Here is a 22,286-nt window from a genome sequence, read left to right as displayed (position 1 = left end):
TATTTCAAATTCTCAAAATGTTGTGAGAAGATCTAAAAGCATATGTTCACTTGTAGTTTTTTCTCTGTATATTTTTACCACACACACACACACACACACACACACGCACAGCAAAGGCCTTGGCATGGCCTTACTAACATTGGGGTGAATTCCTATTTGAAAGGTATCCATGAGGGAGGAAGAGATAGGACTTTATACATGACTGGGGATCATTGCCACGATATTTGAAATATGAGATGTTTTTTAATATATGGGAAGCCTTGGATTAGGAGTCACAATGACTTGCCTCCCAGGCCTGACTAGACTACTGACCAGCGTTCGACCTTGGGCCCAGCCCCCGAGTTTATTTGCTCACCTGTAAGTCAGAGCTTCAGCCCATCAGGCAAAGGGCAGCCTACACTTTCCTTGCATAGACCAGAAGTGGGTAGTTATGTAGGAGAGTAGTATTCCCCTCCCCACCGCCCCCCTGCCGGGGGGGGGGGGGGGGATCTTAGAGCTGGGAAGACAGACCACATCCTTTGTGGTCCCTGTCTCAGTGTCATTTACACTAACACATGACTCTATCTAGTGTGCTGAGAGATCCCAAGCCACAGCAAATAGGCTCATTACTTTGTTTCCTGTTTACCGATAACTTGTAGCTGATAATGATTGCTGTGAGCAAAATGGAGAACACGCTGGGTTGCAGTTACAGGCAGGAAACATTCTTATTGGATGGAGGGTCTGAAACCATGAATCATCATTAACCAGACTCCATACTGATAGAAATTAAAACACTGATAACGCAAACCACAAGTGTTCATTTCCCCGAGGGAAAGGATGGAGAGAGACCACAAGGAGGAAGCCTCTTCTGGATGACACTCAGGAGACGGATGTACAGAGCCAGAAGCGGGGCCAGGCCAGGAGAGACGGCGTGCATCCCAGGGGTGACAGGTAGGCAGAAGGGGGGAAATGCTGCTTCTGCAGGTGAGAAGTGAGTTTTGAGTCTGTGGTTTTGCAGAGGTGGCATGTGCAGGCCTGGAGAAAGGGGGTGAAGACCTGCAGAGAGGGGCAGGAGGGCACAGGGGAGAGATGTGGGGGGAAATGGGCTTGGCCTTGATACAAAAAGCAAACAAAAGAATGAAAAGAAGGACCAGCAGATGTGCTTTGGGCATAATGTTAAGTGACAAGGGCGGGATACAGCACGGCATCTATCCCTGGATTGCAGTAATGTGGAAATGGTGTGCACAAAAAAGTAAAGAAGGAATAGAAGGGAACTCATAAAGGTAAAAACATTTTAATTTGGTGATTTGTTGGAGCAGCTAAAAATCTGAGAAACAACTTTTCCCCATTCAGTGCCACTCCCTTTTATGTTGCTAATTTAGTAAATAGTAAACAATTTTAATGCACAGACAGGAAAGAAGGTCATGGTAAAGCATCCCTTGAGTCTAAAGGTCAGAACCTGCCAATCACAAAGTCAAAACTAGGGGATGTACATGGGATTGCTATAGGGCCACAGGGGCATCTGTGGGGGAGATGAGGAGGAGAACAGCCAGCACAGACCCTGGAGCAGTGCGACCTGAGGTCTCAGTTTCCCTACCTGTAAAATAGGGATAATAACAGCACTTATAAGACTATTTTGAAGATTAAGTAAAATAATATGTGTAAAGGGCTTACAATCCTGCCAGTTCACAAGTTCTCTTAGGTGTTTGCTATTATCTGGGGGAGGCCAGTGCCAAAGAAGCCAAAGCAGAGCCCAAACCTTGAGGAAGTTAAGGCATGAAGGGAGAGGGGAAGAGCAACTTCCCCTGCAGTCAAACCAGTGGACCGCTGCAGGGACAGAAAAAGGCAGGGAGAAGCAAAAGCGAGAGGAAGGGGAGTAGAAGGCTGGCGACACACACATACAAAACAAGTGTGGGAGGAAATCATCTGAGATCAAATAAAACCATAAAGAAGAAAAAGGCAAAACTGCGATAGAGGTTTAGGGTCCGCGATGCATTCTTCTATGTTGGAATGGGAACACTGGATTTGGGGTCTGTGCCCTCGGTTCTCTCCCTGGCTGCATGTCCTCTTGTCTGAGTGTCCTTGGAAAAGTCATTTATCCCCTGTCTCATTTTTTTTAAATCTGTGAAAGTGAAAATGGTGAGGCCAACTGCACAGAGCTGTTGGGATGACTAAAGGAGAGCATGTTAGGGTTGGTGGCTGAACACCCCAAAAATGCACAAGGAGATTCTAGGACCGTAGCATTCCAGGGCACAGAGCACTGTGGGAGAGAAGCAGTCCTCCGCCTTGACTTCCAGCGTTCAGGCCCAGGAATGAGCGAGGCAGTGGGCGGGGAAGACACGCACGGGGAATCTGGGGACAGATAAAGGAAACTCGTGATGGGGCGAGGCTGGGCTGAAGAGAAACAGATTGGGGAAGAGCTGCAAAGGGAGGGGTCCGCTGAAAGAGGAGGGGGAGGCCGCGGAGGGAGAGGGTGGGAAGGCAGAGATGGGAGGGCAGTGTGAGAAGAAAAGCAGGCTGGGGAAAGAAGGATTGGAATGCAGAAGGAACTTAGGGAAGGAGAAAGTATTGAAGGCGGGAGGGAAAGACCAGTGGGAAAATGGGGATGCAGTGGAGCGGGGGACCAGGCCGCGCGAGGAAAGAGGACCCCGGGAAGAGACGGAGGAGAAAAGAAGCGGCTAAAGCCAGCGCCAGAAGAGTCTGGGGACTTCGAGAAGAGAGGCTGGGGCCTGCAGTAGAGCGCGGCAGCTTTCAGCATCCATCCGGACTCTAAAGACTCGTGGCCTTTGCTTGACCTCGAGGGTCGGGAACAGACGCCCTGTCTTTGTGGAGAGCGGTACCCCACCGAGAGAATGGGGCTGTTCGGGGTTGGGCCCTGCGCCTGGAGCCCGGTGAGGCTTCGCTGGCCCCGGGCGGGCCCCTGAAGGCAACGAACGGCCGCCCTGGAGGTCGGGGCCGAAGAAGGAAGGTATCACCAGCCAGAGCCAGAGCGGAGTCCGCTGCAGACGCGCCTGCCGGGAGCAGTCTCTGGGGGGCGCCGCCGCCGCTTCCCTCCTCCGGGGCCGCTTGCTCCCCGAACAGTGGAGGCAGCGGGAGAGGACTTAGCGCCCGCGCTGCGCTGCGGGGGAGGTGAGGGGGCGGGGGCGAGCTTCCGACGGTGCTAGGGGGACTCTGGCGCTGCGGATGCTCCTGGCCTCCTCGCCGCCGGGCGACCGCGCCCGCCTTCCCTGGCCCAGCGCTCCCGGCCCGCTCTGCGCACGCCGCCCGGCAACCCCGCGCGCGTCCCGCGGGGGCGCTGCGTCTCCCAGCCACACCGGCACACCGCGGCCCCTCTCCCCCACACCTCCTGGCCACACCACCGGCCTCTCCTCCCACCCTCCGCTCCCCTCCTCCCCCCACCCCTCCCCTCCCGACGAGGGGCGGGAGGGGGCGTGGCAGGGCCGGGGTTTGTGTGGCTGGGACCCGGCTCCTTGCACTCTGAGTCCGCGCGAGGAGCCGGGCCCCGGCCGCTGTCCAGCCGCTCCGTGCCCCTCACGCCCTGCGCCGCCGCCTCTCTGGGAGACGCTGCCACTCGCTCGCCATGGATACCCCTAGAGTCCTGCTGTCGGCCGTCTTCCTCATCAGTTTCCTGTGGGATTTGCCCGGTTTCCAGCAGGCTTCCATCTCATCCTCGTCGTCGTCCGCGGAGCTGGGCTCCGCCAAGGGAATGCGAAGCCGCAAGGAAGGGAAGATACCGCGGGCGCCACGAGACAGTGCCACGGCCGGGGAGCCCCAGCAGCGCCACGAGCCACAACCGCGGCCACAGGATGAGCCCCGGCGGCGGCCGCCGCAGCAGCCCGAAGCGCAGGAGCCCCCCGGCAGGGGCCCACGCGTGGTGCCCCACGAGTACATGCTGTCAATCTACAGGACTTACTCCATCGCCGAGAAGCTGGGCATCAACGCCAGCTTTTTCCAGTCTTCCAAGTCGGCTAATACGATCACTAGCTTTGTAGACAGGGGACTAGGTAAGTGGCAAAGAAGACGCCCCACTCCTCTCTCCCTGGAACTCCGCAGCCAGGGCGCTGCTTCGGCTCTGGCAGGAGGCTGCGTTTGTGAATTACCATCCCGCTCTGGACGCCTCCCCCTTTCTTTTCTTAAATTGTTTTTCTCAAGCCCGAATAAGTTTATGAATGCAGCTGCAGATTTGACTCCAGTTTTCAACCCTCCCTTCCTCGCTTCCTTCTTTCCCTTCCTTCCTTCTCTCTCGTCTTTCTTTCTCTTGTCTTTTGCAGAAAGCAGCGTGGTGGCCGCTCGTCTGGTGGCTGGTGGAGGAAGCGTGGAGGACGGGAGGTGGCAGGCAAATCACTGGGTCTGGAGAGGGGACGCGGCGGGGACTGACGGCACCCTTGCCACGGGGTCTCGGGTTGTGCGTGGTGCGCGGTACAAGGCCTGAGCTGCGGTGGCCGACCGGGAGGGCCCTGGGGCCGGAGTGAGCAGTGGTAAAGCCCCGAGCTCCCGTTCGCTCCGGGAAAAGCCGGCAGAAGCAAGTCCCGCGGTCGGAGGAGTGAGTCCTCGAGCGGCGTCTGGCGTTGCCCCGACCCAGCCGCAGCAAGGGTTCTCAGCTCACCCCAGCGCTGGATGTGGGGGTATTAACAGCCTGGAGGGAGCCCGGCGCCCTCGGGCGTTTTTGCTCCTGCAGCGTGCTCTCTGCGGCTCCGAGGCGTCAACCTAGTCGTTTCTGCTAAGGCAGCCGCGAGCAACTGGCAGGGCGGGGCAGGGGCAGGGCAACTAAGTTTGGGGTTTGTTGGTACTTAATCCACAAGGGTGCATGGATGTGTTCATCCACCTTTCCCAGCCAGGCATCGCTCCTCTCTTTGAGCTTCTCCCAGGGGCCCTATTCGCGGTTCCCTCCGAGGGCGTGGGTGCATGAAAGGGTGCCTGCGGAAACTCGTGCACCAGCTCCTTGCCACCCGAGATGGCCCACGTGGTGAGTGCCTTCAAGAGAACCCCGCTCTCCCCATGGCCCCCAGAAACTGAGGAGGGATCCACAGGCACCAGGAACTCAGCTCCTAAAGAGACAATAACGTGGAAGGAGGCAGGAAAGGAGGGGAGAAAAGGGAAAGAAAAGGGAAAGGGGAAGGAGTGGAGAAGAAAGGGAGGAGGAGGTAAAAGAGAGCGAGATTTGGGGGCAGCTATCCATTCCACCATCCTGCCCAGACTTAGCTCCGCGGCTTTGGCCGGTTCCCCTCCTCCTCCTCCCAGGTCAGTGAAAGTGGGGTCGCTCAGGAACCCGCGAGCGCCAGGGTTCAGGCGGACAGGGCTGCTCCGCTCGGCCTGCCTTGAATACACGCAGGTCCTCGGACCTTTTCGGAGGAGGCTAACGGCCCCCGAGCCCCGGGCTCTTCCCGGGCTTCAGACCCCAGCCTCCACCCTTGCAGCCACCTTCCTTGCAGACCAGGGTTCCTGCCCACGCTGGATTCGCTGCTGCAGCCGAGGTCAGCGAGGTTCATGAGCTGCTGAAAGGTCCAGGCAGCAAATTAACGCCGGCTATTTTATGGTGATTTTAGGGCTACTAAAGTCACCTTTGCAGACACACGTGGCTTCTTCCTAGCGCTGCAACTGGATCCCCAACCTCGGTGCCGTGCCGGCAGCGCAGTTCGCCCCCTCCCCCCACCCGGTCTTCTCCTTGCCTCTGTTGTCTCCCTCCCTCTAAATCCTGTTTACCGTCCGCCTTCTCTGCTACCCTAGTCAAAGACTACCCTACACTTCCCTGGTGGAGACACTACAGAAGCTCAGAGAAAATTGCTTAAGAGGCCTTTCCCCAGGGGAAGAAATCCCGGAGGCCCAGGCTGGCGGGAGGCTGGGCGCCTGTTTTCTTTTCCCCAAAGGAAGTGGCAAGAATCTCCGCCCCTCCCCCAAGCAGGCACCCCTAACTCGTAAGCTGCGCCCTCCGAGTTTGGCCCGGGACCAAGGGACCCTGCAGGCTGTTGGGAGGTGTCTACCGAAGCCTGTGGCGTGCAGGCAGGAGTGGGAGGTCTCTGGAGGGTTCAGCTCCCGCGCCGGCGCGGCCTCCCTTCTCCACTGCTGGCGCTGCAGTCTCCCCCGGGCACCAAACTGGGCGCCCCGGGCGCCGGAGGTAGGGAAAGGGACTGGCTGCGCGCCCAGGCCTGGGGGCCTCTGTTCCCCAGCCAGGTCTCCAGGCTAGCGGGACCAAGACCCAGACGTCGGCTTCAACTCTGGAACGCGGTCCCCAGCCGGAGGAGACGCGGAGTGACCACTTGGACCTCAGCTTCGAAGGCGCGGTCTCCTCCACTCTCTCAGGTTCCCAGAAAACGCGAAGAAAGGCAGTTAGTTGACTGGGAAGGCTGTGCGACTCGTCGCACGCCGCTCGGGGGCGAAGGCGTGCGGAGCTCGAGGCCGGAGGGGGCGCGCAGAGGAGGGGTTGCGTTGCGGGCTACAGCGCCAGCTTGATAAAGGGAAAGCCTCACTTTCCCTCTCACTGATTTTGATTTGATGTGTCACCGGCGGTGACCTCGGGCTGGACCTTCCGGGGCTTGCTTAGCATCGGGCCCCTGATTGGAGTGTTTCAACTCAGCGATCTAATTGAGGGTTCATGTCATAACACATCAAACGGTGTCTAGTCTCCCGTGATGGAAGGGACCCGCCAGCCGCGCATCCCCGGCTCCTGGCGAGGACTTCCGCCCCTCTCACGTGGGGACTCCGAACCGCGCCAAACCCTGCTACATCCCCTCCCCCAACCCGTGGATGGCAGGGCAAGTAGGAGAGAGCAGCGGCCAGCCGAGAGCTGGGCCGGCCGCGCTAACTTGGCGCCTTGCCTCGGGGATGTTTAAATCGCCGTCGAATGCGGCAGGCTTGGCTTGGAGCTGCAGGGTCCCTCAGGGGGAGGAGCAAAGAAAATGCAAGGAGTCTTGAAGCCGGTCCGGGAGGCAGGAACTCCTTACTTACCTACAGTATTTGTAAAAAGCCTTCCTCACCCGGGAACCCCGGAACCTCAAAAGTCACCCCTCAAGCTTGCGATTAAGAGTGGGCGAGTAGGGATAAATTCGGTCGGAAGTGAATGAAGAGCGCTTTGGGTCTAGAAAGATAGCACGTTCTCTGTTACCTCATCCTTGCCACCTTCTCCCCACCCCATACACACACCTAATGAGGAGACCTGATTGCGACTTTTAAAAAAAGGTCCCTCCTTTCGGGTTGCTCTTCCAGCATCTAGGGGTGATAATAATAGCCAACATGTATTGAGCATTTACTGTATACCAAGTACTGTGCTAAAATCTATTACCTGAATTATTTCATCTAATTCTAACAACAACCCCTGGGGAAAGTGCTATAAACAGTGTTTTACAGGTGAATTAAGGAAGACAGAGAGGTTAAGCAAGTTGCTTAAGGTCACACAGAGTGAGGGGTGAGGCACACATCCAATTCTAGATCTTGTGTACTTAACGATGACACTATATGGATAGGGTAAGGGGTGAGAAAGTTTCTAAAGGATGGTGGCAGGCAGCGGGAACAAAAAAAAGGGGGGACAGATTTGCCACCCGGTCTAATATTCTATGATTTCTAAGAACCAGTTTGGAGTTGGAGCAGATCTTTGGATTTGAGGGTCTGAATCTGTGCTGTGCTTTGTAGTCTCTGTAAAGGCACAAACCACATTATCCCTGATCTTCACAAATTCTTGCATATTGTGCTTCGACTTTGGATCCACAGAGATGGAAACTGCACGTTTGTGCTGCTGGCGCAGTCGTAAGATCAGAATAGGTCAGTTTGGATACAGAGAAATTGCAATTAGCACATGATATAACCATTCAAAGGCCACGAGTACTGGAGTCCTGGGGCCTGGGAAAGGCAGACAATTAGAACTTCTATGAACTCAACATGGCTGAGAGATAGAGGATGAGAGAAAGAGAGAAACAAATCTGGAACTCTCAGCTTTGTAGTTAGAAGTGCCACATAAACAAGGGGGAAAAAAACCTCCCCCTTGGTTTTGGAAGAAACCAAAATGAGTCTAGGAATACTGCTGTAAGTTTGGTTTCCAGATGATTTGGAAATAAGACTCTTTAAATTTTTCCCCTGGTGGTGGTGGTGGTGGTTGTTACAATAGCCTTCTCAGAAAGGCGACGGTAGGGGACAGATCAAAAACCAAAAATGAGATCGGAACATCCTTGAGGAACTTGACACCCTAGAAATGAATCGCTGGAAAGTCTGCCGTTGACTGTTGCCTTCTTGGTTTACCTTGTGGGTCTCCATTATCAGAGGGCAGGGCAGGACAATTGTGGGGATAGCCGGGCCGCGAGGAGGGCATTCTCAGAGCTGCAGAGTTCCCTCGCGATTGAAGTTTGTCCCGTACAGCATGTTTATGCAAAACAGCGAGTTTCTGGGTGGACCTGGGCCGCAGAGTGGCGTAATCAACGCAGCAGCGCTTTTGCCCCGACCCTGTTGTCGTTGGCAAACGGAAAATGAAATATAAGCAGGGAAGTATTTTAATGGGGACGGAGGGAATTCACAACTGTTAATTATTTGGTGACCTTGTATTCGATTTGTTTGAGTCCCTTATAAAAACACTAATGCAGACCAGACGGCCAAGTGAGGAAGCCGGCAGAAGGTTCCAATCTAGGCTTTATTTCCCCGGAAAGAGGGAACAGCCTTGGAAAAGGATTGCTGAGCGTTCAGAGTGTGCGCGTGAGGGCGCGCCCGAGTGAGCGTCCGCGTGGGGTTTGCTTTGCTGTCCAGGTTCATGATCTTCTACCAGGCCGGTGGACTGGAAGGTCCTGGGAAAAGGCCGAGGGTGAGGGAAGGAAGCTTTAAAGCAGAAGTTTGTTCTTCTCTTCTGGCGGGAAGGATTAAAACATTTTCAAGGCCACAAACCACAAACACCTAAGCCATTGGCTTGCTGTTAAATATCAGTTGCTGTCACCCCCTTCCCTAAGGCCCTAAGGCCTTTGAAGACTCTTACCAGGGCCGCCTTAGCAAGTAAGCTAAGAACACCTAGTGTCTTCTGCAGCGAGAGTGCGAGTGTGGCCAGAATTCTGGGCGAGCTTCCTCTGCAGGGGAGGCTAATTTGACAGGGACACTGAACGTTTTCCCCCGGCGCGGGAGGCTCTTGGGCTCTGCGAGTTTGCGCGATAGAGTTGCTGGTGGGGGAGGGGATCGAAAAACGTGCCCAAACATCCGTGCCTTTCCTCCACACTAAAAGAAAACCAACCAACCAAACAAACAAAAAAACAAGACAAAAACCAAAAAACAAGTTACCTAAGCCACAGCCCACGACAGGCCTTGAGAATCCCTTCCGCAAGCTGAAAGAAGACACGAAACCTCCCCCCTTGCGACCCGAGCGTTTGCGCGTCGCCTGGACCCGCGGGGAACGCGGGCGTTGCATAGATGGAGGTCCTAACGCAACCGGTTTTTTCTCCCAGTCTCAGTTCTCTGGGTTCTGGCGGCACACCTCCTAGCAATTGGTGTCGTCTTTCTGGGGCGGTGTAGGGAGAAGGAGAAGAGAACGGGACGGAGGGGCGGGAAAAAGTACGAAAGAGAGAGGGCAGAACGAAAACGTTTGCTTTCTGCCGGGACTGCTGCGTGCTTTAAACGACGCAGAGCAAATCAACAATAATCCCTGGGGGGCTTTTAAGGGAAGGGAAGGGCACTAATTCAATAAGTCCTCGGGTACAGAATAACCCTGGTCGAAGGATGCTCTCTAGATCCGGGGACAGTATCCCAGCGGAGGCCGCGACGTATGGCAAGCGGGACTGTGGATCTCCGCGTCGCTTCGTGGCTGGGGGCCTCAAGCACCCCACCCTACCCCCGTCTCCCTTCAAAGCCCTGGCTTTAAGCTCAATGGCAGCTAAGTGGTGCCCTCTGTTTACAGGAATGAAATCGGGCCTCGTAGGCCTAACGAGTTCCAGGGTTGCTGTCCCCTGCCTTCCAGGACCGTCCACTAGCGCTGCTGGGGGCAGAGGGTTGGGTCGGCGTGGGGTGAGAAGCTGCGGGAGCTAGGAGGGACTGGCGGCGGGCGGCGGGCCGCGCTGGCCAGCGTTCCCGGAGAAGCGCGCGCGGCGCAGCCAGTGGCCGGGGTGTCTGGGGGCGGAGCTCGGCTTAGGGACCGGGTAGTGGGCGTGCTGGAGAGGAGAGGGGCGGGCTTGCGGCCCAGGCGGACGCCGGTGGAGCTGAGTGAGCCGAGCAGAAAGTGGGGGCAGGAGCTGCGCGGAGGGTTGGTTTTGGGATCCCGGGTGGTTTATACGGCCCCCTACCCCGTACTCTCCCTAAATAACGTGAGAACCAAAGAGAATCCTTGCGCCCTCTTTGCCAATCTGGCTTTGCAAGATGGTCCAGCCCTCATCCCACTTCCCAGAACTGTTGCTCCTAAGCCCGTGGGGAGGGAAATTGAATGATGTTGGCCTATGGTCCATAGGTGCCACAGCGAATCTCATTTTGGTGCGACGTTATTTTGGAAGTCAGCTCAAGGTGAACTCATTGGAGCAGAGTTTCCACGATCCCAACCCTTTAAAGAAGACACACCATTGAGGTTTCTCCTACGCAGGACCCCTGGACGCCGAAGGTCCTATACTGTCCACACAACACGCCGGTTGGAACCCCTCTCCACACCTGCAACCTGAGAACTGGTCAGGGAGGAGAAACCAAATAAAATGGAACCTTTTCTTCTACTTTTGATCTCAAAACTCTCTAGTCAAAAGGCCCGATCATGTTCCAACCGGGAAAGCTGGTTCACGTCGGCAATTCATCCTCCTGGCCAATCCTGGGTCACTCCAGTGGGCTCCCAGAGACCCTGCTGGTCAACAGGGCAGCGAAGGCGGCCCCTGGCAGATCAACCCGGTCCGGGCCCTGCGTGCGCAACTCCAAGGGAAGGGCAGTGACCTGCGGAGGACGGCAGGACTCCGCGGAAAGTTGGGGACAAAAGCTACAGCATGAGGGAATGGTACCAAGTTTCCGTCTGGATTTCATCTGCAGTGATGTCAAATTAAGATTTTGGGAGACCAGGGTGAGACTGCAGTGAAAAGAGACGCCTGTGAAGTGTTCTTGATCTCCGCTTTGAATCTCTGGCTCTTGAACCCCTCTCAAGAACTCGTAGCCAAGAGCGTTTGCACTAAGTCCTTGGACACCACTTTACAAATGAATCCATTTCATCTTAGAGAAACGAAAGGAGTCTCCTTGAAGCTTCTTTGCCTTCCGAGTCCTGCTGGGGGTGCGCAGTGCCCAGTGCTCCGGGGGAGGGCTGGCCGCCTTCTCCTGCCAGAACCTGGCCTTACTGCCACTGAAGGCTGTACTGAGGCTCCGGGTGTGCTGGAAGTTCAAAGTTCAGTCGGGTGGCATTCAGGGTTCGCCTTCCCTCCCCTCCTCACGTTGGACCCAAGCGTGGTGCTCGAACACTGGGATTTCTCTGTGGGATCCCCGCTGGCCACCAGACCTGCTGAATCGTATGGGGTTTACAAGGCCCAGACTCTTTGCAGGGAGGAGGGTGCCAGTCGGCCAGGCTTGGGAGAGAGGCTGGAAAAGCCTCCGAAGATTCCGTGGAGGACCCGCCTGAGGCCTCTCTGGTCTTTGAAAGGAGGAAAACAAGCTGACAAATTCTGGGCCAGCTATTGGAGAAAACACTGGGGAAACCAAGAGATCTAGAGAGAAGCTAGATGGTTGACTGTGTGGTGATCACACACACACACACACACACACCAACCTATAGGGCCTTCTCAGGTGACTCAGTGGCTGGGCCTCATTCATTGCTACACCCCATCTTCCCCACCAAATGTGCCTGGCTCTTTGCCCTGTGAAGATCACCCTCATCCCCACCCTGATTACCTCTGTGGACAGATCATGCCCCACAAAAGGGTTCCAAAGTGGGAAGCGAGGGGCGGGGAAGGCTACTAACCCCCAGGCCTGTCTGGGCTGAGTCTGCCCAGCTAGGAACCAAATGCCAGCGTTGGCATATGGGCCAGCACTGGCCCTGAACCCACAGAGGAGGGAACCTGCTAGGAGGGACCTATCTTTGATGAGATTCTGGCTGGAGGTTGGTTGCCCACCTGAAGGTTGTGAGAGAGACCTTGGTAGTGGAGGGACATAATGACAGGAGCACTGAAAAGGGTCTGTGTGATGGGGGTGAAGCCACAACCCCAATAGGCCTTGCCCCTCACTGGACCTCAGATGAATAGAAGCTGGAAGCCCTTGCTTCTCTCCTCCTCCCAGCACCTCTCCTCCACTCACTTCTGGAAATCCTGTGGAAACAATGGGACTGCATCTCCTCAAAGAAGGCCAAGAGGAGTGCAGGTGCATCTTTTGCCTACCTGATTTGGGTGGTTAGAGTAATCTTGGCTGTGTTCATTGGATGCTTCTGTGTGTCATGTACAGCTGGCCCTGGCTGCCTTGACTCTGACTTTTACAATGACTCTGCAAGGTGGGGGGTGGTTCTCCCATTTTACAAGAGGAGGCTGGGAGAGATTATACGACCTAGAGTATCCAAGGTCATCCAGCCACTAAGTTACAGGTCAGGATTCAAATCTATGTCTCTTAGACTCTAGACTTTTGTGCTAATTCCACATTGTCAGTAGTAACTAACATTCACACACGTCTTCAGATAAATGTCTTTCCTACTCTTCTCATTTGCCACCCCTCCCGCAGTGACTCTGTGAGTTGATGTTATCCTCATTTTGTAGATGAGAGAATTGTTTCCCTGTAAGTTCTCTTTCAAAAGTCCAACTGTTAACATCCTTTCAGTTCTGCTGTTTAGGAAGTGATTTACTCTTAGAGACTAGAGACCGATGCTCTTCCCCCAGGCATGGGCTGCATGAAAGAACAGGAGCCTTCTCAGAGTTTCTACCAGACACAGAGATCAAGGGCTAGGATGTCCAGGGTGGTGGCACAGATTTCGGAGCCATATGGCCATGTTTACTTCTTGGTATCTTGGGCAAGTTACCACTCAGCAATCTGCATGTGAAGCTTTCTGGTCCATAACATGAGCATTTTCATGTTTCTTTTCTTTTTCATAGTTACTTTTGAGGCTTAAATGAGTTGTTATAAGGATTTAGATCATGCACAATAGATAGTGTTTGCTATTATGATTTCTATTCTGGATGGTCAAGCAAGTGCACCCTATGGAGGGTGAATTGCGTGGATGGCCTCTTGAATCTGCACCTCAGTGAGGAGGCTTCGTGAGATCAGCAGTTTGCAACAAATCTCAACAGAGGCAGGACTCAGGACAAGAATACAGGAGGATGCTCAAGATATTACTGTGTCCCAGGAGAGGGTAATCGTTGGAGCACAAATTACTCAGAGGCCTTCACGCCCCAGGAGAGAGGGCTGTTGGCTCATTTTTACTCACCCTGTTCATCTGACTGTGTTTCTAACCTGTCGACTTTGGCACCTCAGGCAGTGCTGAAGCTGAGTAACTAGGGAGCAAGTGACTTCCAATGTAACCGTGAAATTCCTGCTTGGAGATCCTCCTTCTAGTAAAGGAAAAAAAAAAAATCCTCGGGGAACCCAGTTCGCCTTGAATTGATGGCATTGGTGATGAATCTGCATCGCGTGTCTTTCCTCCCTCTTTGCTCCACCGCCCAACGAGTGCCTTGGAAGAGGCGTGGCCACAGGTCTGAGGGCCCCCAGATAGAATTAAGACCTTCAGATCCTGTCCTTTACTAGTGGCAAGGCATTGGGCAAGTGAAGATAACTCATAGAATCCCAGTTTCTGCATCCATAAATGAATGTAAAGTAGAACGGGTCTCACCGCCAGCGGTGAGGATTCAGGGACAGAGGCCATCAAAGCCCAAGCACTGGCCTGCCACAAAGGCGCGCCCCATACACGTTCAGTGCGGCTGTTGGCCAAAGAAAGAGGGGGTTGGGGGAAAAGGTTAGCTGCAAAGACGTCTGGAGTTTTAGTTGTAAAGATGGGTGACCATCCCGCCCCTTCTTACTCCCCCCCACCCCACCTAGGGAAGTGGGGGTGGGAAAGTCCACTATCATCTCGGCTTTCTGAGCCCCTGCCTAGTCGCAGGATCTGTGCCATTGGAGGACGTGGGGCGGGACGCGTGGCGGGGTGTCGGGTGGAGGCGAGTGGGGCCCTCTAGGGTCACCTCAAGTGCAAAGGACGAGAGCCCGGCACGCACTGAGGAGCCTAGAGAGCTGGAGCCGCGGGGGCACCCTGGAAGGGTGAGGGGCGAGAGACAAAAAATCCCGGCAAGGACTCTCAAGCGGGACCTCAAGCTGTGTACCTATCTCAGGAATGTCTTGGAAAAAATGCAGTGTGTGAGCTTTCCGCCCCAAACCAAATGAAACTGCCGGTTTTCAGAAACTCTCCACTGGGTGGCCCAGCGGAGCTGGCCCCAGCGTGAGTAGCCCTGGGGGACCCTCGGGGCGCATTTCCTGCCGCCTGGAGTCCCTCCACGAGGCCACCCTCCTGGGGCTCAGGTTCTTGGGTGTCGGGTCTTTGGTGCTGTGGGCAACCTTTCCTTTCCCGTCTGGTGTTTGTTTCTTAGCTTTCTCCCGCCACGTACTGAGACTGCAACCCCGCATTGATGACTTTACCGTCCTAGGCCAGTTTTCTAATTTAAAATGGGCATTACAGTCCCTACCTTGCAAGTGATTCGTTTTTTTCTTGTGCCTTCATCTGTTTCCTTTTTAAATTGTTTGTCAAATTCCACACTAGATGTACATGTTTGAGGTGTCCTCAGCCTTTTACCAACTTGCTCTTAACTCAAAAACGGCTGACCTATTGATGAAGACTTCTCTTCAAGTATACAGATGTTTGTCCCTTCTCCTTCTCTCCTCCCCCTCCTTCCTCCATCCACCCACCTGGGAAAGTTGATAGGCACAAATCCAGCAACTGTAACTCGAAAGGTCTGTACGTCTAATACTCAACAAACACCGAGTAAACTGGAGTCTGAGCCAAGCTGTAACAAACCAGGTCGGTGCAAATTAAAACAAAATAAAAAGCTCCCATGATTACTGATTGATTTCAATTTAAAGGTGGAAACCTTAGGATTCCCTCCCAGGATGTAAGAAAGTACCACAAACAGAAGGGAAGGTTCATGTTTCTAGTGAGGAGGATGGGAGAGAGGGTCAATTGGTGATATCAGCCCTCATTTATACAGGACTTGTGGGAGAGGGAGAGGAGGCTTGTGGGAAGGGAGTGTGAAGGGCTGGCTTCCTACCCAGAGGTGGCCATGACGGCAAGGCCAGGCTTTCTGATGCCAGGTCAGCAAAGTGTCTTCAGGGTCACAGGGGATGGTGGTGTGTGCACTCCCCAGGTTGGATGCCTCCTTTGGGCGATTTCTGTGATGCATGGCCCCAGAGCAGGTCCAGACAGGTGGGGAATGTGGTCTGTAGGAGAGCTGCACAGAGAAGCCACCTTCTCGGACCCTCTGTTCAGGGGTTAGAGGTTCTGGAGACCCAGTGAGAGTACATGTGGCTGAAAGAGTACCAAAAATGTGGGGGTGGCTGTGGGGGGCAAAAAGGAGCTGGGAAGAATAGTGACTTGGTTCTAGTGAGTACGACCTTAGAGTCTGCCCTGGGTCCTGTGCTTTGGAGCACCTGTTTTGCCTCACCTCCAGTGGTGCCCCACCCCACATGGCGAGGAATCTAAGGAGCCAAGGGGACATGCTCATGTAGATTAATGGCTCTTACAGTGAAATCCCAGACCAGCAGCAGAATCAGCATTGCCTGGGAGCTTCAGAAAGATGCATTTTCTAGGCTCTATAAGAAACCTCTGGAGCTTGAGAGAATTTGCATTTCTAACAAGCTTGACGCTGTGTGGTGCTGATGGTGCAGACTTAAGGGGCCTCTACAGGTTTAGTGGCCTTGAGAGCTACTATTCTACTGTGGTCATTGAACCATAGAGCTCTTGCCCAACTAGCCCAGAGTCCCCTTCAAGGGCCTGGACAACTTCTTCATTGGGTTTGTCCTCCTAAGAGTGTATCTGCCCCAGATATATGCCTGGAAGCTTGCACCTGTGAGCAAGGGAGTCCACATTGGTGCAGGTGAGGCTGCTGGAGCTGCGATGGAAAGAGAAAGGAGCAGGTTAGACTGAAGCCCCCATTTGCACTCTTTCCCTGAGCCCTGGAAAGATTAAGAGCTGGCTGATCTTGCTAGAAAGACCATCAGAAATCCCAAGGCTGCACAATCAGTAGAACCCTCTCTCTACAGATGCTTTCCTCTGTTCTGACACCTCTTGAGAAGTAGAGAAAAGTAATTCAGCTGTGCAGACTAACCATTATTAGCCCACACTTACAAAAAAAAAAAAAAAGAGTAGAAACAAAATAGGCTGCTTTCTCCATGTTTCACGAGAGAGATATAAATAAGTCATTACCCTTTGCACCTTTCTATGCTCTCCAGCCAGTGACAAATTGTCTCAAGAGTTATGTAAGCAGGGATGAAAATGATTTCCTTAAGAAGTTCATGTTTTATTCCTAGCAAGCCCTGAAAATACAGTTTGGACTGTATCCCCCCATCCCTTATACCCCAGCCATTCCTGGTTGCTTTTAAACTCTAGTACCTGGACTACAATGGAGAGGCAACGGGGCTTAGGGGCTAAATGCTCCAACTCTGGAATTAAACAGACCTAAGTCTGGATCTCAACTTCACCACTTACTAGCTTTCGGACTTTGGTAATTAACTTAATTTCCCCAAACCTTGGTTTTCCCAACTGTAAAATGGGAACAATAAGAACATCTACCTTACAGAACTGGTCTGTGCTTGTGGATAAAGTAAGGATGAAAAATACATCAGCCCTCACAATATTTAGCTGGTGCAGCAAATGCCTTCTGTTTGTCCATCTCATCACACCCTTAGTTTAGGGAGAGAGAAATATGAGAGGCAAGAAAGTGAAGCCTAAGGCAATAGGTCCAGAGATCTGGGTGGTGGCTGAGGGTTGTCAGACACAGGTTTCTTTAAAGGAGGAGAAGAAAGTGTGCTGAGTTCCCACTGATTTTAATGTGACCCTGGCCGGTTTGAAGGTCTTGGCTTCCATAAATCAACCGCCTCCAGCAGCTTTTCCCTCTTCACCTCTCTAACCCTTCCCACAGCTCCATCTCAGGTCAGGACTTGTGCGTTAGAGTGAGGTAGCCAGCCATGCAGTCAGCCTAGAGTGGGGACTGGGTGTGGCTGAGGCTCCAGACCCAGTGCCCTGGGGCTACATCTGGATAGGCAGGGAGGGTCGGACCCAGGACCCAGTGACGCTTTTACTATTGAAATCGAACCAAACTTTACTAGCTTCTGGGGAAAGCTGGGGGCTTTGGGGATTTTTGTATTTGCTGGGTTGTAAATATTTTATGAGAAGGCAGCCCAGGAAAATCTGGTTAGCTTTCCGCCTTGCACATTGAAGTGGGGTTGGCTTCATGCACAAATGCATCAAAAAAGAAGTCAAGTTGTGCCTTGGTCCCAAAGAATTCATCTTGGATTTTAAAAGCTTGTTATTCCCGCCACCCACCCCCTGCCATCATGTGCCCCAAATTTCTTTTTCTTATTTGTAATCAAAAATTTAATCTGCAAGATGAGTTGCGAAGCAAGAAGATTTCAAGTTGGGTGGGTGGATGAAGGGGGGAGAGAGAGAGAGAGAGAGAGAGAGAGAGAGAGAGAGAGAGAGAGAGAGAGAGGAGAGAGGAGAGAGAGAGAGAGAGAGAGAGAGAGAGAGAGAGAGAGAGAGTGTGTGTGTGTGTGTGTGTGTGTGTGTGTGTGTGTGTGTGTGTTTGAGGTATTCTCCTTACTGGTGTATTTCTCTTTGACTGAGAGATCTTCTCAATGGATAGATGCCTGGTGTGTGTGTTTGTTCCTTTGCCCCCTGCAGACTTCTGAAAGCTTCATTGCTCTTTTGTTTGTTGTTAAAATGGTAGGTGAATTTGAGAAAGGAAGGAAGGAAGGAAGGAAGGAAGGAAGGAAGGAAGGAAGGAAGGAAGGAAGGAAGGAAGGAAGGAAGGGGAAGGAAGGAAGGAAGGAAGGAGAAGGAAGGAAGGAAGGAAGGAAGGAAGGAAGGAAGGAAGGAAGGAAGGAAGGAAGGAAGAGATCATATAGTCGATCTTCAATCTGTCAGCTTTGTGTTGGGCCTAAATGCTTCAGCAAAACTGTCTAATGGGCAGCAACATCCCCCCAGACCAGTGGGTCTAAACTAGGGCTGCATCTTCAAATCATCTTGGAGCTTAAAAACAAACAAACAAACAAACAAACAAACAAACACACAAACAAACAAAACTGACAAAAACCCAGTACCCAGGCTCTACCCTCAGATATTCATGCAATTGGTTAAAGCAAGCCCTGGCACTGGTAATTATTAACGGCTCTAGATGATTATAATGGGCACCCAGAATGCGAATAGCTACGGTTCTCACTTATTGCCCAGCATGTACTCCAGCTGGCACAGCTGTACCGGCTGCGGTGAGCAAGATGGACATGACATGGTCCTAGCTCCTATGGGTCAGTGGAGGGGGGCAGGATGTTGCTGGGAAAGACCACTAAAGAGACAAATATAAGCAAGTGTTTGTAGATAATGCTAAGTGCTGGGAAGATAATAAGCCAGGTCCTGTGATAGTGACCAAGGGAGGCTACTTTAGATCAGGGTGGTCGAAGATGGCCTCACGGAGGAGGTGACATTTGAACCGAGACGTGAATGATGAGAACGAGCCAGCCAGCCAAAAGGAGGTCTAGGGGAAGCGCGGCCCAGGTCCACGACCACAAAGGGCACATTAGTGGTTACGCAGGCTCCTTGGAGGGGAAACCGGGGAGGCCGCCGCCACCGCCGCCTCTCCGGCAGCCAACGACTTCCGCCCTGGGAGCCTCCGGCTGACAGGAGGAGGGGGGCCTGCCCCGATGCTCCCCCTCCTCTGGCTGCGCACCGGCCAGGCGGGGAGCCCGGGTGGTCAGGCCCCGGGCTGGCCGAGCTGGTCTCCCAGCCGGCCTGCCCCGCTCCCCGCCCTTTTCCTCCCGGGGGCGGCCGCAGAGCACCGGACTGATCTCCCCCTTAAGTGAAACTGACTGTAATTATTTTTTATCTCGCAGACGATCTCTCGCACACTCCTCTCCGGAGACAGAAGTATTTGTTTGATGTGTCCACACTCTCAGACAAAGAAGAGCTGGTGGGCGCGGAGCTGCGGCTCTTTCGCCAGGCGCCCGCAACGCCCTGGGGGCCGCCGGCCGGGCCGCTCCACGTGCAGCTCTTCCCCTGCCTGTCGCCCCAGCTGCTGGACGCGCGGACCCTGGACCCGCAGGGGGCGCCCCGGGCCGGCTGGGAAGTCTTCGACGTGTGGCAGGGCCTGCGCCAGCAGCCCTGGAAGCAGCTGTGCTTGGAGCTGCGGGCCGCGTGGGGCGAGCCGGGAGCTGGGGAGGCCGAGGCACGCGCGCCGGGGCCGCAGCAGCAGCCACCGCCCCCGGACCTGCGGAGTCTGGGCTTCGGCCGGAGGGTGCGGCCCCCCCAGGAGCGCGCCCTGCTCGTCGTGTTCACCAGATCCCAGCGCAAGAACCTGTTCGCCGAGATGCGCGAGCAGCTGGGCTCGGCCGAGGTCGCGGGCCCGGGCGCCGGCGCCGACGGGTCGTGGCCGCCGCCGTCGGGCGCCCCGGACGCCGGGCCTTGGCTGCCCTCACCCGGCCGCCGGCGGCGGCGCACGGCCTTCGCCAGCCGCCACGGCAAGCGGCATGGCAAGAAGTCGAGGCTGCGCTGCAGCAAGAAGCCCCTGCACGTGAACTTCAAGGAGCTGGGCTGGGACGACTGGATTATCGCGCCCTTGGAGTACGAGGCCTACCACTGCGAAGGCGTGTGCGACTTCCCGCTGCGCTCGCACCTGGAGCCCACCAACCACGCCATCATCCAGACGTTGATGAACTCCATGGATCCCGGCTCCACCCCGCCCAGCTGCTGCGTGCCCACCAAATTGACTCCCATCAGCATCCTGTACATCGACGCCGGCAATAACGTGGTCTACAAGCAGTACGAGGACATGGTGGTGGAGTCCTGCGGCTGCAGGTAGCGGCGCCTTTCCTGCTGCCTTGGCCCCTGACCGCAGGGGAGGCTTGACTAAAGAGAGGCGGAGGAGGAGCTGGCCTTGGAGGAGGCAAGGGTGGGGGAACAGCCTGGACATGCAGCCCGGTGGGAGAAGAGGGAGCGCAGCCTTCCCAGAACCTTCCACCTGCCAGCCCAGAGGGAGATACGGATTTTCACACCTCGCCTGGCCACCCTGGAAAAACAAGCCAAGGAGGATTTCTTTAGTTTTTTTTTTTTTTTTTCCTTTATTACTGTGGCTTTGGATTTCCTTGTGTGTCTCACAGGTTTTGATAGGAGGTGGGGGGCGGGGAGACGCATACCTGTTTCTCAACCGCTCCAAGGATTGAAAATTTTGTAGCTTAAGAAGAGAAACAGTGTGGGAGGAAGAATCACCTTTGACCACATCTTGGTTTGATTGTTTTCTATCCGTGTAAAGAAGGTGGGTTTTTTGTTTGTTTGTTTGTTTGTTTTTTCTGGCCATGGCCTAGCCTATGCCTTGTGACCTCCCAAGCAGAAGAGTGTTCAAATAGAGGAATTGGCACTGGGAACAGGAAAGCCAGGAACGGCCCTAGCTTTAGAAGAACTTGCTTTTATACCTGGCTGCCCTGGGCTCTCCCAGGAGAGGGAGCTGGCAACCGGCATCTCACTCAAGGGGGCTCAGGTCCTTTCTGTTGCTTTTTCTGGTAGGGGAAAGGGGGACTGGTATGGATGGAATGACAAGAATGAGTCCAAATGGAACCCCCTGAAGGATAATGAGAAACCACAAGGCCTGCCTCTGATGGGGCTGACACTGAGGTGTATTAGCCAGGCTGGAGGTAACCCAGGAAAAACCCTTCTGTGGTGTCTGTTTCTAATTGATTTCTTTGAACAGAATTTGCCAAAATTCAGACATCCCCTTTTAAGGGGAAGGTGATTTTCCAGTTAAACAAAAAGTGAGTAGGGACGGGAAGCTATGTAACTAAGGTAAGAGGTGCAGAGGAGGCGAAATGAGCCAAGGAGCAGAGGATGAAGTCAGGACGGGAGGTCGCGCGGGCCCCAAGGAAGGATGGGGAGAAGGGGGCAGGCCAGAAGCAGGGAAGAGAGGATGAAAGGGGACACAGGTCCCTGTGCCCGTAGATTTCTTTAAAATCTATGTTTTCTCCCCTCTCTCTAACATTCCTGAAAGATTACCAACCAGCAATAGCCCAGGGCTCCCCCAAAAGAATTGTTTCAGATTGTAATTACCAGTTAGGCAATGTTTTTAAAACTTAGTAATGAGAAACTGTGAAAAGAGCTAAGTGTTACATTGAGCTTGGAGTGGGAGATGGGGAAGGGACAGTGAGGGAGGAGGCAGGGGCGGTATTCATCTTCCGAAAGGAAGCAGGAGAGAGCACAACACAATTTCAATACCATTCCCAGATTGTCAGAAACATGAACTTTCCCCCAGCCTGCACCAGTATTATTTTCAAACATTGCCCATATGTAGGCCCTTTGCAGCATTAGTTTCCTTCCTAGCTTTGACCATGAAATGGTTTAAACAAGGGAACTTGTACCAACCATTAAAAAAAAAAAAAAAGTTTTTGTTTTTTCCTAAGTGGTTTTGCTCTCTCTCGATCTAAACCTGTTGCTTGTTTGGTTCAGAGAACTACAAACTGTCCAAGAAAGGGTGAGAATGATTTTTAAAAAATGCTAATATAAAATGCTAAGTAAAAAAAAAAAAAAAAAAAAAAAAAGACTTGGCCAGGAGAAATAATTTAAAATGCACATTTGCTTTGGATGCACTGTTGTTCTGTTACGGCTGTATATATTTGTTTATTTAAGGTGGCTGAAAGTGCAAAGGGGAAATGGACAGCATGCAATTCATCTTAATGTACAAACCTTATATGCACTCAAATGTTATAATTTCTAATATTTTAAAAGTTTATATTCGAGTTGTACAAAGTTACGCATTAATCAGATATTTCATTCTTTCATAATGTTATCATTTTCTTAAATATTATTACAAAATTTTAAGTCTGTCTAATGGAGAGTTTTTTTAAACTGTCTACCTCACTATAATACAAGTATTTACAACACTAAAGTTACCGGAGGTCAATTTTATATTCAAAACATTTTTTACAGTACACTTTACTTGGATGATACGCAGTCTAATACTGTATTATTAAACTCATTTTCCCCCTTAATCACTCAGCCTGGTTTATATGGATCTATTTAGAAAAATCATTATCTCACGGAACTGTTGTCAGTGGTATTTTGGTCCAGTATGGGACTGAATGTCTGGAAAGGCACTGGTTATTTGAAAGTGCATCATTTAGAGCATTGCACTTTTTCTTCATAACTCTTCCATGACTCTTGGTGAAATTTTCAT

General features: G+C 53.1%; 1 protein-coding gene across 1 annotated transcript; it reads left to right on the top strand.

Annotated features, from left to right (window-relative positions):
- The first annotated feature begins 2,489 nt into the window (after positions 1-2,489).
- Positions 2,490-22,101, top strand: GDF6 (growth differentiation factor 6). The gene is made up of 2 exons (XM_023248492.2): positions 2,490-3,983; positions 18,961-22,101. The coding sequence occupies exons 1-2, from the start codon at positions 3,560-3,562 to the stop codon at positions 19,923-19,925; spliced, it is 1,389 nt and encodes a 462-aa protein (XP_023104260.1). The 5' UTR covers positions 2,490-3,559; the 3' UTR covers positions 19,926-22,101.
- The last annotated feature ends 185 nt before the right edge of the window (positions 22,102-22,286 follow it).

Source organism: Felis catus, chromosome F2 (genome assembly GCF_018350175.1).
Source record: "Felis catus isolate Fca126 chromosome F2, F.catus_Fca126_mat1.0, whole genome shotgun sequence".
NCBI classification, from domain to species: domain Eukaryota; kingdom Metazoa; phylum Chordata; class Mammalia; order Carnivora; family Felidae; genus Felis; species Felis catus.
This window is presented reverse-complemented; position numbering and strand designations above follow the sequence as displayed.

Bases quoted from the DNA above. Each gene is read 5' to 3' on its own strand.
- GDF6 (XM_023248492.2), top strand. From the start codon at position 3,560: ATGGATACCCCTAGAGTCCTGCTGTCGGCCGTCTTCCTCATCAGTTTC. The intron at 3,984-18,960 runs GTAAGTGGCAAA...TTTATCTCGCAG, and splicing joins CTTTGTAGACAGGGGACTAG to ACGATCTCTCGCACACTCCT.